This window comes from Eublepharis macularius, chromosome 3, assembly GCF_028583425.1.
Source record: "Eublepharis macularius isolate TG4126 chromosome 3, MPM_Emac_v1.0, whole genome shotgun sequence".
NCBI classification, from domain to species: domain Eukaryota; kingdom Metazoa; phylum Chordata; class Lepidosauria; order Squamata; family Eublepharidae; genus Eublepharis; species Eublepharis macularius.
The window spans coordinates 138,058,306-138,074,471 of NC_072792.1; the positions used below are offsets into that span (position 1 = coordinate 138,058,306).

Below are 16,166 nucleotides of genomic sequence, written 5' to 3' on the forward strand. Positions count from 1 at the left end.
GCATTTAAGTCATACAGTTCAGGTGTTCCCATATTATGCAAAGTTACATACCACTTGGCTGCAGGTCCCCCTAGTCGGGATCCTAGATGGTTCAGCCGACAGTGTTCCATAGGAAAATCTTGGAAAAACGCCATAGCTTCTGTTATAAAAAATCTCAAGTTACTGGGGTTTCCATCAAACTTTGCCTCCAATTTGAACCAACCCTGTGGCATTCCCGCTCCAGCAGCTCCTTGATGCCCTGCCTGCTGCTGAATTGGGGTTGCTCTGGGGGTGGTTGAATGTGTCCCTGTGCCATGAAGGGTATTTGATAGGCTCCATTTGCTCCGTACACTATCGGAGCGACTTGAGGTGCCCCTCTATATTGTGGATGAACGGCTTGCGCTTGACTTTCTGGAGCTCTTTGAGGGGGGTTTATTATGGGACCTCCCGGTTGCAGGTGATCCATTTGTACCTCTGCAGGCGGAATTCTCGTAGGCTGTGTTCCCCCAGCTGGACCCATTCCCACTCCCCAGGAGGGTATGTTAGAGGCAGACACTACAGTGGGAGGCGGGACATATCCCCCTGTTTCTGTGACTATTTGAAACTGTGCAGTCGGGAAAATTCCTTAAGCTCCCATAAATTGTTTGGGAGTCATTAAAACTGGTCTTCCCCTTTCCGAAGATGTTGATACCTCCACATTTGGTTTTGGGCCAATCTGTGGAGCTCTCCCTTGCTTCTCTAACCAAAAGAGCCATCTCCTAACCAAGTGTTACATTTGCATGATCATAATGTGCCATGATTACTACTGAGAAGGTTCTTATTTTGTGTATATACAGATGTTTTCCTTGAACTAAAATGTCAGACAGGAATACGAAAACATGCTTCACTTTTATTGTCTTTCAGGCATGAATGACAATAATGAATTGGTACTGTTGATTCCTGACATGTGTTTGATGTGAACTCTATAGTGAAGAGGATACACCCCCAAGAATTACAATGGATACGTAAAAGAACCTCAGAAGATGCATGTTCTGTTCCTTTCTCATGATACTGGAAGCAGAAATTAAGAACTTTCATTTTTGGTCTCCAATCTTATTTCATCTGGTAAACTGTGTGATACTTTCTTTAGCAGACGTGTAGGGTTCACTTTCTCAATGGGAGCAAATTTGTATGTTTATATATCATATAAACCAAAAACATGTTATTTGCCCTGTAAATCTTTTTCGTTTTCTATTTGCACACCAATTGAATTTATTTTTATAGCAGTGATATCTTCACACCAAAAAAAAAGTTATATATAATATTTTTTTGTGTGTGTTCACATTTTATTTTGGAAAAGAGGTGTTTAAAAATTTTAGAATTTTTTAAAACAAAATTCTAAAAAAAGAAAAAGGAAAGAAAAAGAAAAAAACAGTATTTACAAAGATATCATAAATGGCTTAGCCATGCAAAACAAATGACTTTGGTTTTATACCCTCTTAACTTTGGTTTAAACATTGACCAAAATTAATTTTTTGTTCCCGTGCCAAATAAAGCCTTAACAAATGCTGAGAGGACTTTAACAGGATTCTTCCATAATATTTTATACAGAGTTGAATTTATAGGACATTTCATGTATTTAATCCATGCCAATACGCTACAGAAGCTTTTATTTAAGACATCAGTCACTACTGCCCAGACATTTTACATTTTACAAATTTACAAGTAACAGTGTTTTTTTTCCTAAGTGGCAAATACATTTCCTAATTTCCATATCAAATTTCTCTTCTACTAACCTCCCTGCAATCTAAAAAAAACATTCCTGTTTTCCTGGCTCATAAATCTGTAAACAGAAACCCGATACTTACTCCTAATAACTTTCTGCTGTGATCAAAAGTATCTATTACATTCTCCCAGATGCTATTTTTCCACGAAATGAGGAAACATTACTAAATACTGTTGTCTAGTTGCCCTGATCTATCCAAAGATTTCTTTTTATGCTAACTTTCTAAAAAATTCTCAAGCATAAAACAGGTTTATAAAGTTACAATCTTGAATGTAACTAAAGATACATAGATTTAATTTCATTGTTACAATTTCATGTACTTTTTGATAAATTATGTACTGGTTAAAAACCACTAAAATTATCTCAAGGTGCAATATTTGTAGTGTAGTTAACAAAAACACACACACAAAATATATATATATATATATATTCTATTTTGTGGAAAAATGCAGCTTTGATATGATTACTTTTTAAAAAAAATCCAATTCTGTCTGATTTTCTTCTTTAAAATTAAGATTTTTTTTCTTAAGGCAGTGGATAACAAAACATTTCAGAACTAATTCATAATTCCAGTCATTCATACTGTATATTATGGAACTGCAAGAACAATTGGTTTTTCAGAATGCTATCAATAAAAAGGTTTTCCTGTCTAAAAAAGACATTAGTAGACATTTGTATACATAACAACATGAATTTTGCTTAACAACCAACTCTCCTTTTGAAAATTATGTACATGTCCATTATAGTTGATCATTTTCTCATTATTTTATAAACTGCAGCTTTTTTTTATAATCAGATTTATTTTTCCCTTTTTCCTTAGTAGTGATTGAAAAACAAAGAAAGTGTCTCATTTTCCCATAAGGCAATATTATAAATTAGATACTTGCTGTGCAAAGTAGGAACTTTACTGATAGCAATCAGAATTAGAAATGTACCTCTTGAAAGGGTGTGAAAAACAACTGAAAGAAAAACATTACACTATATATCAGATTACCAGCGACTCCCAGAACAAAGCCTTACAGTGTATAAAAATAGCTACGTAAAAAATTTACATAAAGGCAAACCAAAAGAAATTTTCAGTGCAGACATTTACAAAAAAAATATATATTGAAACAAAACACAACTTTGTGACCTATTATCACGGCTGCTGCCAAAATTAGTTTCCTTTCTTTTTGTAAGCTTGAGATAACTGTGTAAATTCCTTTAAACTTGGTAGAATGGTCTTTTTAAATACTTGAACCATGAATAGCTGTCACATCTTTTGTATATATCTTAAATACAATCCATGTTCATGCTTCAGTTGGTCTATGTATATTCCTGAAAATATGAAAAACAAGGTCAGAGTCAAGATGGGAATGTACATCCTTCTATATACCATTCCACACTAATAAGCAAGGAAATGGCTCCAGGAGTTGTAATTTTAGTTATAAGATTCTACTCTCTGAAAATGTTTGATTCCCACATTTGAGATTCTATATAAAGGTAGGACATTCAGTCTTCAAAATAAATGCATGAATCGAGAAGGAAAAACTTTCCCAAGAACCTCATTAAGATAAAACAGTTTTGTGTCATAGTCAAGTGATTAATGCATTTTAGTGTGAGTGTATTGTTTAAAGCCGCCTTCTATGCTTGTGGCAGTGAATTAACAGAGTTGCACTTACCTGTAACTGCTGTTCATCTAGGTCTTTGTACAGGCACACATTGTGCAGGCCAGCCGCTCAGAACAGGATTTTTCTAGCTCTTAGGCTATTCAGGGGGAGCGACCTCCCCCGCGGACTGCTCCTAGCTGATTTTTCCTACCAAAAACAGTCATGTGGTGGAGGTCACCCCCTCTTTCCCTCAGTTCTCCTGTGCTGCTGCAAGTCCCCTTTATAAATCCAAGGAGAGCTCACAGTGGGGCAGGAGAGGGGGAATGTGTGCCTAGAGGAACAGCAGTTACAGGTAAGTGCAACTCTGTTTTCATCCATGGTCTTCGGTGCAGTCCCACAAGCTACTCACCAAGGCAGTGGGGTGATGCTCTCAAGCAAAAAGTGGACTGCAAAACTGCTTGTCCTACTGCAGACTCTTTCTGAGAATTTACATCCACTGCATAATGTTTCATAAATGTCTCTTCTGATGACCATGTTGCTTTCTTACAGATGTCTTCCAATGGCACTCCCTGTAGGAATGCTGCTGACGCTGCTTGTCCTCGCGTTGAGTGGGCTTTCATGGTGAATGGATATGGGACCTTTACCATCTCATACCCCAACCTGATGGCCGATACCACCCATCCTGAAATGGTCTGCGATTAAGCAGCCTTGCCCTTGTTCAGGCCCGAGTGACACACAAAGAAAGTTTGGCTGTGTCCAAATGCTTTTGTCTTATTCATATAGAATAAAACCGCTCTCCTGACATCTAAGGTATGAAGTGTGAGTTCTTGTTGTGATCTCGGATTGGGGAAGAACACTGGAAGCATTAGACTCTGTGGTACATAAAACCTAGAGACCACCTTCAGAATGATCTTAAGGCTAGTACACATAACCACCTTATCTGGGAAGATTTGTAGAAAGGGTGGATCTATCCTCAGTGCTGGCAACTCACTGACCCTCCTGGCAGATGTTATTGCCAGAAGAAAAGCTACTTTAGCAGAAAGTAGTGCTAAATTACATGTAGCTAAAGACTCAAAGGGCTTAAGCATCAAGCTAGATAGCTCCAGAGACAGGGACCATTGCAGAATCACTTGAGCTCTCAGTGGGTAAAGGTTATATAATCCCTTCAGAAACAGCTTTGATAAATAATAAGAAAAAACTGTCTTACCATCCACCTTAGAGTGAAAGGCTGAAACTGCTGCTAAGCGAACTTTAATAGAAGATGATGCGAGACCTGACCCTTGTAGGAATACCAAATAATCAAAGACATCCGTTAATGGACAGGATCCAGGGGATATGCCCATACCATCTGCCCAACTCACAATACGACCTCCTAGTGGAGGGTCTACATGCATTCAAAATGTTTGCCACTGCATCTGAAAATTGCCCTGTTAATGTTCTAGAGACCATGCAGTTAGGTGCAACCTACTCAGATCATGGTGTAAGATATTGCCATAATGAATGAAATCTGATACTACTGGGAGATGAATGTACTTCCCCCTGGCTAGACTTTTGAGTGTGTGGAACCATGGCTGACATGACCAAAATGATGCTATCATTATGCATGTAGTCTGATTTGATTGGACTTTGCAAACTGTCCTCTGTAATAATGAGATTGGGGGAAGCATAGAACCCATTTTCCCATCTCATTTGGAACGCATCTCCCAATGAATTCATGCCCTTGCCCCCTCTGGAGCAAAACTGAGGGGCTTTCATATGTAGCAAAAAGATCTTTGTCTGGAGACCCCCACTTTTTGAAAATCTGTTGTGCATATCTGTCGTTCAGGAACTATTCGTGATGGGATCTCCCTAGTCTGCTGAGATAATCTGTCCTGTCGTTTTGTGACCCTGCAACATGTAGGGCAATGAGTGTAATATCCTGGGAAACAGTCCAATCCCATAAACAGATGGCTTCAAAACAGAGTTTCTTTGATGTTGTACCACCTTGTTTGTTTATATAATAAACTGCTGTCATGTTGTCCGAAATGATCTAGACTTTCTTTCCAGTTAGCATATCTGCATATGAGTTAAGGGCATAGAACAGTGCTCTCAACTCTAGGAAATTAATACGGCAGTCCCTCTCTCTCTCTGACCAAAGGCCATTGACAGACACTTCTTCACAATAACCGCCCCCCCAGCCTTCTAAGGAAACATCCATATCAAAGAGACCTCATGTGTGGATAACCTAAACTGGACTCCCTGAGACAGGTTCTTAATATCCGCCCACCAATGCAACAATTGTAGAACTTTTCTGGAATAGAGAATTTGGGAGGATTGTTCCTGAGGGCGAAACTTTTTACTGAACCATAACTGTAAGGGTCTCATTTTCAAATGGAACAACTGCTGTTGTAGATGCCATAAGACTCAGCAGGACTTGAATTGACTTAGCTGACTGGAATCATTTTCTCATGAAACATTGTGTTACGTTCATCAACTTAACACAGAATCACAGAGTTGGAAGGGGCCATATAGACCTTCTAGTCCAACCTCCTGCCCAATGCAAGATGAGCCTAAAGCATCCCGGACAAATGTTCATCCAGCCTCTTCTTGAAAACTCCCAGTGAACACAACAGTCTGCAGGCAAAAATGCCTTATTCAATGTAGAGTCTAGCATAGCTCCTATACATTTTACTGTCCTGCTAGGCTTCAGGTTAGATTTTTTTCGTTAACTACTAGACTCAAATTCTTACATATAACTAATATCTGGGTTATGTGAAATTCCAGTTCCTCCGGTGAGCTCGCTGTGACCATCCAATCATCCAAATATGGGTAAATAGCATACCTCTAATAGCTACCACCTCTGCCATGCATTTAGTAAATACCCTGAGGGCAGTAGCTAAACGAAAGGATAGTGTTCTGTATCGAAATATCTGATCATGGGACACAAACCGAAGATATTTCCTATGTTCCTAGCAAATAGATATGTGAAAGTAGGTATCCTGTAAATCCAGGACTACAAACCACACGTTAGAGGAGAGCATATTAATGACCCATGGCAAAGTCACCATTCTGAATTTTGACACTGTTAAGTAATCATTAAGGCCTCTTAAATCTAATATAGAAGTGAGAGAGGAAGCCAAACTGCTTCTCAGATTTTGACACTTCTTGATAGGCCCCTTTACTTAATAATGAGTCGATTTCCTCTTGAAGCTCTGGAAGAACATTCACCGGGACTTGACCAGGTAAATACATAGGAGGCAATGAACTAAACTCCAACCTGTAACCATTTTTAATAATTGCCAAACCCCAATTATCTTCTGTAATGAACTCCTAACTATAAACAAATGGTGCTAATATGTTTATAAACAACATAGGAGCCGCTGACCCTCCATCATATAGTCATAGCTGCTCCCTACAACCTTGAGGGTTCTCCTTTTGAGGCTGACTTTGATTAGCCAGCTGACTATAGTTCGAATATTGAGCCCGGTATGGATACTGTACTTTATATGGCTGGAATCTGTAGGACTGATAACCTTCCTGGGTTGGCATCCTCGCTGTCTGGTATTCCTGTACGGTGGTAACCCAGCAGACTGGGGCAATATTCCATACGATTTAGCAGCCTGGCGATCCTTTTTCTTCTTAGCCAAATATTCATCACTTTTTTCTGAGAATAATGTAATTCCTTCAAATGGCATGTCCTCAATTTTATTTTTAGTCTCGAAGGGCAAGGCAGTGGTCTGAAGCCATGCATGTTTTAAGGCTCCTGCTGTATTCAAGCCTCTGGTGGATACGTCTAGGATATGCCTGCTTGTACTGATCTGCTGCTTTGAAAGGATCATAGCCTCATCCTGTATCAGTTTAGCCAGGGGCTTCTTGTCATCCAGCAAAGCATCCATAAATGTTGCCATTTTTTGCCACAAAAAGATCTGATAATGGCTAAGAAGTTGGCCGTCTTTATGGTCAGGGAAGACCCAGAGTATAATTTCCTGCTGACAGCATCTAATGTCTTACTTTCCTTATCAGCTGAAGTAGAAAAACTACCCTGCCTCTGCTTCGCCTGTAGTTCTTCTGCAATCATGGATGAAGCAGGCGGGTAGGTGAATAAGTAAGAGCATGGTCGGTTTTGATCCTTCAGCACCGACAGGTCTGACAGCGACTCTGATTGCCTTGGAGCCAACGTTTCTACCAATTCTGATCCGGCTACTGGGATCGGTTGCGATAATGGCTCTGCGATGGCTCCGCCATGGCAGATTTCTTTGCTGCCGGGCTTGAGGAGCTAGACATGGCCTTTTCCCATAACATGGCCTTCAGCCTTGCTGATTGATCTGCTCTCGCCTTGGAGTTGAAGACCTGGCAATGCTTACAACGGTCCACAATTTGACCCTTCCCCAGACATGTGAGGCAACGTGAATGCCCATCTTGGTGGCACACTCCTTGCATTTCTTGAACAGGGATTTATCCACCGTCTTGTAAGAAGGGGAAGAAGAGGGAAATCCCAACCCAGGGTAGAGTTACACTCACTCTTGCCAGTCAGATCCCAGTCAGACGGAGTCCCCCCCCCCACCCAAACTGCAACTATTAACTATAAACTATCAACTACTATCAATACACTAACAAACTACTGACAACTATAAATAACAACAATGAAATAGCACTAAGCCTAAACACGTCTGTTCTTTGCAGTGGCAAAAAACAAACTGAGGGAAGGAGGGGGTGACCTCCTCCACTACCTGATCATTTTCGGCAGGAAAAACCAGCTCGGAGCGGTCCACGGGGGAGGTCATCCCCTGAATAGCCTAAGAGCTAGAAAAATCCTGTTCCAAGTGGCTGGCCTGTGCAAGCGCAGTCTCCAATGTGAGACTGTACTGAAGACTGTCGATGAACCACAACTTATGTACCAGCTAGAGTAAAGTATTTACTTTTGTCAACTTCATTGGATGCCCCTGAGTTCTGGTATTATGGGAGATGGAGAAAAACCTCCCTCTATCCTTTCTCTCTACCCTATGCATAATTTTAAAAACTTCTATCATATCCCTCTTTAGCCTTCCAGCCCCTAACCCCAACTAAAATGTCCCACACAATCTAGCCTTTCCTTACAGGAAAAGTACTCCAATCCCTTGATTCATTCGTTATTGTAACAGAAATGAAAGGGGGGAAACATAGTGAACAGCATACATTGCTACTTCTCCTTTTCTACTTGCTTTGATTTGCATTGTTGATGGATGCTGCAAGCCAGATTTGCAATGGCAATATCATCCAGTCAAGCATATATGGAGGGCAGTGGTCAGAAGGCATGGCAGTGCTTCCACTGCATTCAAGGTGTTGAACCTTGGGCCACTATCGGAAATGTAGTCCTCTGTGACTGCTCGCCTGACACTTATCAAGTATGGCCAGCAGCATCTGGCATCAGCATAGTAAGTGCAGCTGTGTGTGTGTGCAAGGGAAGAGGAAAATGAAAGTTGTTTTCACGTGTCTTATATTTTAACCAAGTTGTCAGTAAATTTCTTCTCAAGTAATGGTGCTGGAATATTGCATCCATTTTATACTTATCATGCCATAAGTATGCATGCCATCCAAAAAGTTTGTTATAACCTTCCAAATTTAACAACTTGTGATTGGATAAGGACACCCATTCTTTTAGCCATACCAAACATATTGCTTCATGGTACAGTCGAAAATCAGGTAATTGCATGCCACCTCTTTCTCTTGCGTCACAGAGCACTTTCATTTTAACTCTAGGTTTCTTTCTTGCCCACACGAATTCTGATATTTTCCTCTGCCATTTTTCAAACTGTTTTTTGTCCTTAACAATTGCTATCATTTGCATCAAAAACATGACTCTAGGCAGCACATTCATTTTGATTGTAGCAATCCGACCTAACCATGATAAATTCAATTTGTTCCGTTTTATCATATCTTTTTCAATTTGAGTCCAGAGCTTTTCATAGTTGTTTTTAAACAAATCAATATTTTTAACTGTCAACTCTGTTCCCAAATACTTTGTTTTTTGTACCACTTCGCAATCTGTTGCTTCCATCAATTCTTGTTGCTTCTTCTTCGTCATATTTTTTGTTATTATTTTCAACTTCTTTTTATTTATATAAAAGCCTGCTAGATCTCCAAACTCTTTGATCTTTGCTAACAATCTTGGCAGAATTTGTACTGGGTCTTCAACTATAAACATCACATCATCTGCAAATGCTCTTAGCTTGTATGAAGACCCCTTTAATTTAATCCCTTTTATACTCTCATCTTCTCTTATCTGCCTCAATAATATTTCTAAGACCATTACAAATAACAGTGGCGACAGTGGACAACCTTGTCTTGTTCCTTTCCTTATTTCAAATTTCTCCGTCAGGTCATCATTAATACAGATTGCTGCTCTTTGGTTCTTATAGATTGTTTTTACAGCTTCTATAAACTCTTTACCTAGATCCATCTTTCCCATCGATGCAAACATAAAATCACAATTCAAGTTGTCAAAGGCTTTCTCTGCATCTGCAAAAAAAACACCCCGACTTCTTTGTCTGGACGCTTGTCATAATATTCAATGGCATTTATAACCACCCTCAGATTGTCTTTTAATTGTCTTTTCGGTAAGAACCCCGCCTGATCATCTCCTACAAAATCCATTAACCATATTTTAAGTCTATCTGCTAGTATTCTTGCCAATATTTTATAGTCATTGTTTATTAGCGAAATTGGTCTGTAGTTTTTAACATCAGTCAGTTCCTGTGACTCTTTTAGTATCAAAGTAATATTTGCCTCATTCCACGTATCTGGAAGACCCTCTCCTTTCAGTATATCATTCATTACAACTTTTAAGGCTGGAGCTAGGTCTTTCTTCATTGGTTTATAAAACTTCGCTGAAATCCCATCCGGTCCAGGTGCCTTACCAGTCTTTGCCGCATCTATAGCTTGTTCTATTTCTTCATCTGTTATTGGAGCATTCAGCTTCTCTTTCGTGATAGTTGATATGGTTGGTAAATCTATTCTCTGCAAATACTGATCTATGTTCTCTTGTGGTATTGCTTTCCTTTGAAATAATTTTGCATAGTATTTATAAAACACTCGTTTAATTCTGTAGTGTTCTTTAATTTCTTCCCCTTCTTCAATTATTCTACTAATTATTTTCTTTAGTTGCCAGGCTAGATACCATCCAGGCTTATTCGCTCCTTCAAATGATTTTTGTTGCAATGTCCTCAATTTCCATTCTAATTCTTTATTTTCCATTGCTCTTACTTGCTCTTGCAATATTTTAATTTCTTGTACTATTGATTTTTGCCCTGGTTTCTTCTTTAATTCTTGCTCTTTTTAGTGTAATTTCTCTTGAATTTCTTGAGCTTTCTCCTGCTTTCTTTTTTTAATCTCTGTTGTTTAAGGTAATTAGTATTCCCCTTATTACTGCTTTGTATGTATCCCATACCATCCGAGTTGAGATGTCATTATTTTTGTTAGATTGAAAAAATATTTTTTCTTTCTGTAAATATTCCATATTTTCTTGATTATGCAGTAGGTCTTCATTTATTCTCCATCGTAATTTCTTCTGTCCCATTGTAACTTTTCAAAGCAATGGATTGTGGTCCGAGCTTACTCTTGGCATTATTTCCACTTTTTTTTGTCCGTAATGCCAATTCTTTGGTTGTCCAAATCATATCAATTCTTGAAAATGATTGATGTCTCGCCGAGTAGTACGTATAATCTGTGCCTTTAGGATTTTCTTTTCTCCAAATATCCTCCAGTTTTTCTTGTCCTACTAGTTCAAAAAATGATTTTGGTAGCTTCCCTGATTTATAGAGCAAGAGAAACCAATGTGGATTGTCCCTGCAGAAGTAATTAACCCGAATTTGAAATATAAAGGAGATGAATGGCTTACTTATAAAGAATTATTAAAAACCAAAAACAGTGAGTTGAAACTTAAATCGAATGAACAATTACCATTTAAATACGGTTGGCTGCAATATCGACAAATTAAAGACTTATTTGGATCAGATCAAAGGAAGGCAGGCTTGAGAAATAAAAACTCAGAATTAGAAGAACTTTTATTGGGGGATAATAATAAAATAATTTCTAAAATGTATAAATTATTGTTAAAATGGTATACTGAAGATGAGACAATTAAGGTTCAAATAGTGAAATGGGCAATAAATTGTAATAATGAGATTATGATGGATGCATGGGAACAGTTGTGGAAAAATACTTTAAAAATTTCAACTTGTACCAGTATTAAAGATAATGGCTATAAAATGATATATAGATGGTATTTAACACCGAAAAAGTTAGCCATTGCTAATAAGCAGCTATCCAATAAGTGTTGGAAATGTAAAGAGCATGAAGGCTCTCTATTTCATATGTGGTGGACTTGTGATAAGGCTAGAGACTTCTGGTCTAAAATATGTACTGAAATGTCTTTAATACTCCAAAATAATGTAGTCAAGAATCCAGAAATGTTATTGTTATCCTTGCATTTAGAAGACATTGATAGAAGGGATAGAGTAATACTGTGCTATATGATAACTGCGGCAAGAACTTTGTATGCACAATATTGGAAGAAAGAAGAAATACCGAAAACTGAAGAGTGGATACAAAGAGCGTTATATATGGCAGAAATGCACAAATTAACAAGGAAACTGAGAGAGCAAGATCCAAAAGAATTTTTTGAGGACTGGGGAAAATTGAAAAAATACTTAGAAAAAAGATGGGATGTTAAAGGACAATTATGGTCTTTTGAGTGTTATTAAGTAAGATAAGATATATTGTAAATCTTTACCATTAAGTTTAAAATGACAACTAAGAGATAGTATTTCTAACAAGAAACGGGGTGTTGGAGTGCTGTTGGAAGTCAATAGAGGAAAGGGGGAGGGGAGGGGTGGGGAGCATATACTATATCCATAGGGGGATAATTAGTAAGTAAGATGTAATAATATTATACATGTTATGTTAACCATCCAATAATTTTTTTTTAAAAGAAAGTTGTTTTCACGTGACAAAAATGACTACAATGAACATGTGTAATAACTACAAAATACAAAAAAAATCTGTCTCTATTTTAAATCAGCTGTACCAGTCTGGGGAGGCATCAGATAGAAGACTGTATGTCTCCTAACAATTGTTTAAGGCGCTTTAGTAAATTCTGTGGAGCTAATGTGCTTGCCAAGGTAGTCTATCCCAGGAAATATAAAACAGATGATATTAAAAAGACAACAAATTTTAGTAAATGAAACAGCCATCTGAGTTCTTCTTCACATGGTATGTATTCTGAATACAGTTCTCATGTCCCACCTCAGGAAGCCACAACAAGTAACAAAATGAGCTGCAGAAGACATTCCAAATGTTCAGAAGATAACTCTAGATGTAAATGTACCACAGAAACAGCTCCTTTCATCGAGGAAATATAGTCTAAAGAAACATTAACTCCACTGAAACAACAGAAATAATGTATGCTATAATTATTCTCACATACCTGGACTGATGGCTGACTCATTCTGTATCTCAAGCTTCTGACTTGTGATTGTTTTCTTCTAACTTTTTATTTTCCTCTAGATTTCCAAGATCTTTATCTACATGTTTTGATGCAGTCCTAAAATGGAAAAAGCAGAAATATATCATCTTGCCTTACTTACAGCCTTTAGTTATATTCCGCCATTTGAACTGATGCACAGTATTTTCTCTTCTACAAGGATGGGGATTCTTATAGGTCAGCTAACATCATTTATTTATGGCTACAACTGGCAAATCATAACCCTTAATGATAATTAATATTGGAATAGTATTTTGTATATACTTACTTAAAATAAGTTTGAAATTAATCTGACTCTCACTTGTAAATGATCAAGTTATGCTGTCAATAGTAATTTGTATTTCTTTATATAAGTTCATCAGCTAGACTTTTCTCCATGCATATTTGAAAAGGTTAAGACATTTTTATTAGCATGTCAATCTTTTAAGTGTAATAAGGTATTGCCCTTTTTCCTGAAGATTACACCACACAATTTCAGATACTGAAAATGTAGAAAGCATCATTTAAATAATATAACTGTACTCAACTGCTTCTGGACATCAGCTGAGCTGCTTTGCATGTGAAATACATTGGTTTTTATTTAACTTCTGGAAACATAAAACAAAAACCTCAGTCCACTCATGAAGCAGAAGCTTCATGCATATAGAAGCAGTTGCACCCTTTCCCCTCTTGGACAAGACACATAAACGTTACTTGAAATTATTTCACACATTCTAACTTCCTTCTCCCTCCTACACTTACAATGTGATCCTAAACAGAGTTACTCCAGTCTAAGCCCATTTAAATCAGTGGGTTTAGACAGGAGTAACTCCGCTAAGGATTGCACTGTTAGAGCTGTTACCTCAGTCCCATCCAGTCCTAGGGTTTTAAGTAGTTTTGGCTTCTTCTGTCTCCTTTTTTTATTCCAGGCTTAACTCACTTGTTCTGGTGGCATTTGTTTTCCTTGAAGAAAACAAGATGCTTCTAGAGCAAGTCTACTGCAGCCTTGGAATTACTGTTGCTAAGTTATCCATGTTCCTGGTCAGTATAGGGAGAGAGACAACCCCTGTCTGAACTGTGCATGTCTCACAATCACCAGTGTCTAGAAACATCCTGAGTGTTCAGGCACAGTGAACAGAAATGGGAGGTATGACTCATTTAAAGCACACATTTAATTTTACATAAAGACAGATTGATGGAAGGCATACTGTAGCTTAACACACTACCACACTAAAGTTTTCATTGCATGTTGAAGTAGTTCTTCCAATTTGTCAGGATGAAAGACTTCTGTATTAGAGCGATAACATTTTAAAACCCAGACTTAAAGATGTAAATGCAAAAATCCATATAAGTAATACAAATAAAATCCTTTCCCTTGTGTCAAAACCTCTGTTGCCACATGCATCTTGTTCCTGCCCCAAAAGAGCAGGGGCTCTGGTGATTAGGTTAATGTCTCAGTTTAATAAGGGTGAGGAGGGGGAAGAAGTGACTTAACTGTTTTTCAATTGTATAGTACAGCAAAGATTGCTGCCGATCATGCAGAGGGATGGTAGAGAAATATTTGAGGATTATTGGAATTCTGAATTCTGCTGCAAATTTACACCATCTGCCTGGATTTATGGGTGTGATTTCTCCAACAGTCCTGGGTCAAGGCAGAAGGGGGAGTATTTCTTAGTGGTAGGGCAGCATCAGATGTTCCCTTCTGTGCTGATACTGTGTCTGTGCAGTGCTACCATTGTACAGCAAAGGAGAATACTTAAAGCATGAGGGCAAATTTGCATTTCCAAAGTTGTCTGGTCATGGTAGTTGAAAATACATGTGTGATGTATTGTGCTTTGTAGTTTCTCTCCATAGTGCTCTTGCTACATGTAGCTCAAAGGTGAACAAGGAAAACTACTCTCAGTATGCAGGAAACAAAACATGGGATTTGATTTTGGCAACACAAAATGGAAGGAGTAGAGTGAGCAAGGATTAATTCCAGACAATTGAAATAAGGGCTGTTTCCTCATGGTCTAAAAATAGCACAATACTCATGGAAGGCTGCCGGCTTCCTCACATGATTTTTGACACCATCCATTTACAAAACGCCAGAAATCATGTTTGTGGCATTTTGTAAATGGATGGCATCAAAAATTGCGCGAGGAAGTCGGCAGCCTTCCATGAGTATCGCACTATTTTTAGACTGTGGGGAAATAGCCAAGACTTCAGCCTCTGTATGTGTATATTTTGTGTTCTTAGCACCTCTCTTTAAAAAAAATTAAAGGTTTGTATTAGATATTCTGTGCTGTGTATAGCCAGGCCTAAGGAATAAACAAGTTAAATACTCAAGCCAGAAGGGTTTTTTTTACATTTTTGCCTGAGTAATAACCCATGAATTAAGGGCCAAATTATACAAGATGGTCATCCCCAGATTTGCCCCCAAGAACTTGCCATCATTTTAAAAAGTGACTTTCCTGTCTTCTCCCCTCCCGCAGCACAGTCTTTCCAACCTGAAAAGGCACTGGGGTATGTATGTGGGAAAATAATTCCCTTGGTAGCATTTGATAGGGAAAATGGCACAGCCAGGAGGCAGGATCCCCTCCTCTTCCCCATGCTGTGGCGGTCCCAACCAGAATTGGGCATCCCCTGGTGCAGTTTAAAGGAGTTCACCCAGCAAGCTTCTATGGTATAGTAGGAATTCAAACTTGTCTCTCTGAGTCTAGCCCACCACTCTAACCATGACATACACTGTCTTCCATGAGGTCAAACTAATAGACATGTGGCACCTTAAAGACTAACAAAATTGTATTCTACATAAGACAGACTAATATGGCTACCCCTCTGGAATTATCAACTATAATGGGATATAATCTTCCAGGATTTCTAATCTCTGAAAAGAGTGGATGGTTTTTACTGACATGCCAGATGATCTTAATATAATGATATAGCACCTAGATTTCCCAGCTTTTATCAAGTAAATGTTATATGTAACTAACAGACTTGATACTGAACTATCAAACATAAAGTTAACCTTGTGGATTATATTTTGGAAAATACAGAGACCACATCAGTATTGTGATTGAAATTCTATTACTTTGACTAACATATTTCCCCTTGTTATATCCTTTCATCACTGCCATGGTTTTTTTTGATTCATGTATATGTTGCCTATTTAGAGACCTCCTCAAAATGTTTTTGACTATACTGTAAGCATTGCTGCTATATTGCTACTACTGGGGTTTAATTCTAAATGTCATTGCCTTGTCATCCTCAGTAACAAGCATGTAACTGGTTAAAATTATATCAAAGGAACTTCTGAAATGAAAACCTGAGGTAATGAATGACTGTGAGGGTTCAATAAAAATGCATTAAACTG

At 38.1% G+C, this 16,166-nt stretch overlaps 1 protein-coding gene across 2 annotated transcripts in view; it reads right to left on the reverse strand.

Annotated features, from left to right (window-relative positions):
- Positions 1–1,596: 1,596 nt before the first annotated feature.
- ALCAM (activated leukocyte cell adhesion molecule) overlaps positions 1,597–16,166 on the reverse strand; it is a 248,981-nt gene continuing 234,411 nt past the window's right edge. For both annotated transcript variants that reach the window (XM_054974224.1, XM_054974225.1), the window contains 2 exons: positions 12,776–12,892; positions 1,597–3,061 (listed from right to left, as the gene is read on the reverse strand). In XM_054974224.1, the coding sequence (XP_054830199.1) occupies positions 12,805–12,892 (88 nt within the window). In that variant the 3' untranslated portion in view covers positions 1,597–3,061; positions 12,776–12,804. The remainder of the gene's footprint in view (positions 3,062–12,775; positions 12,893–16,166) is intronic.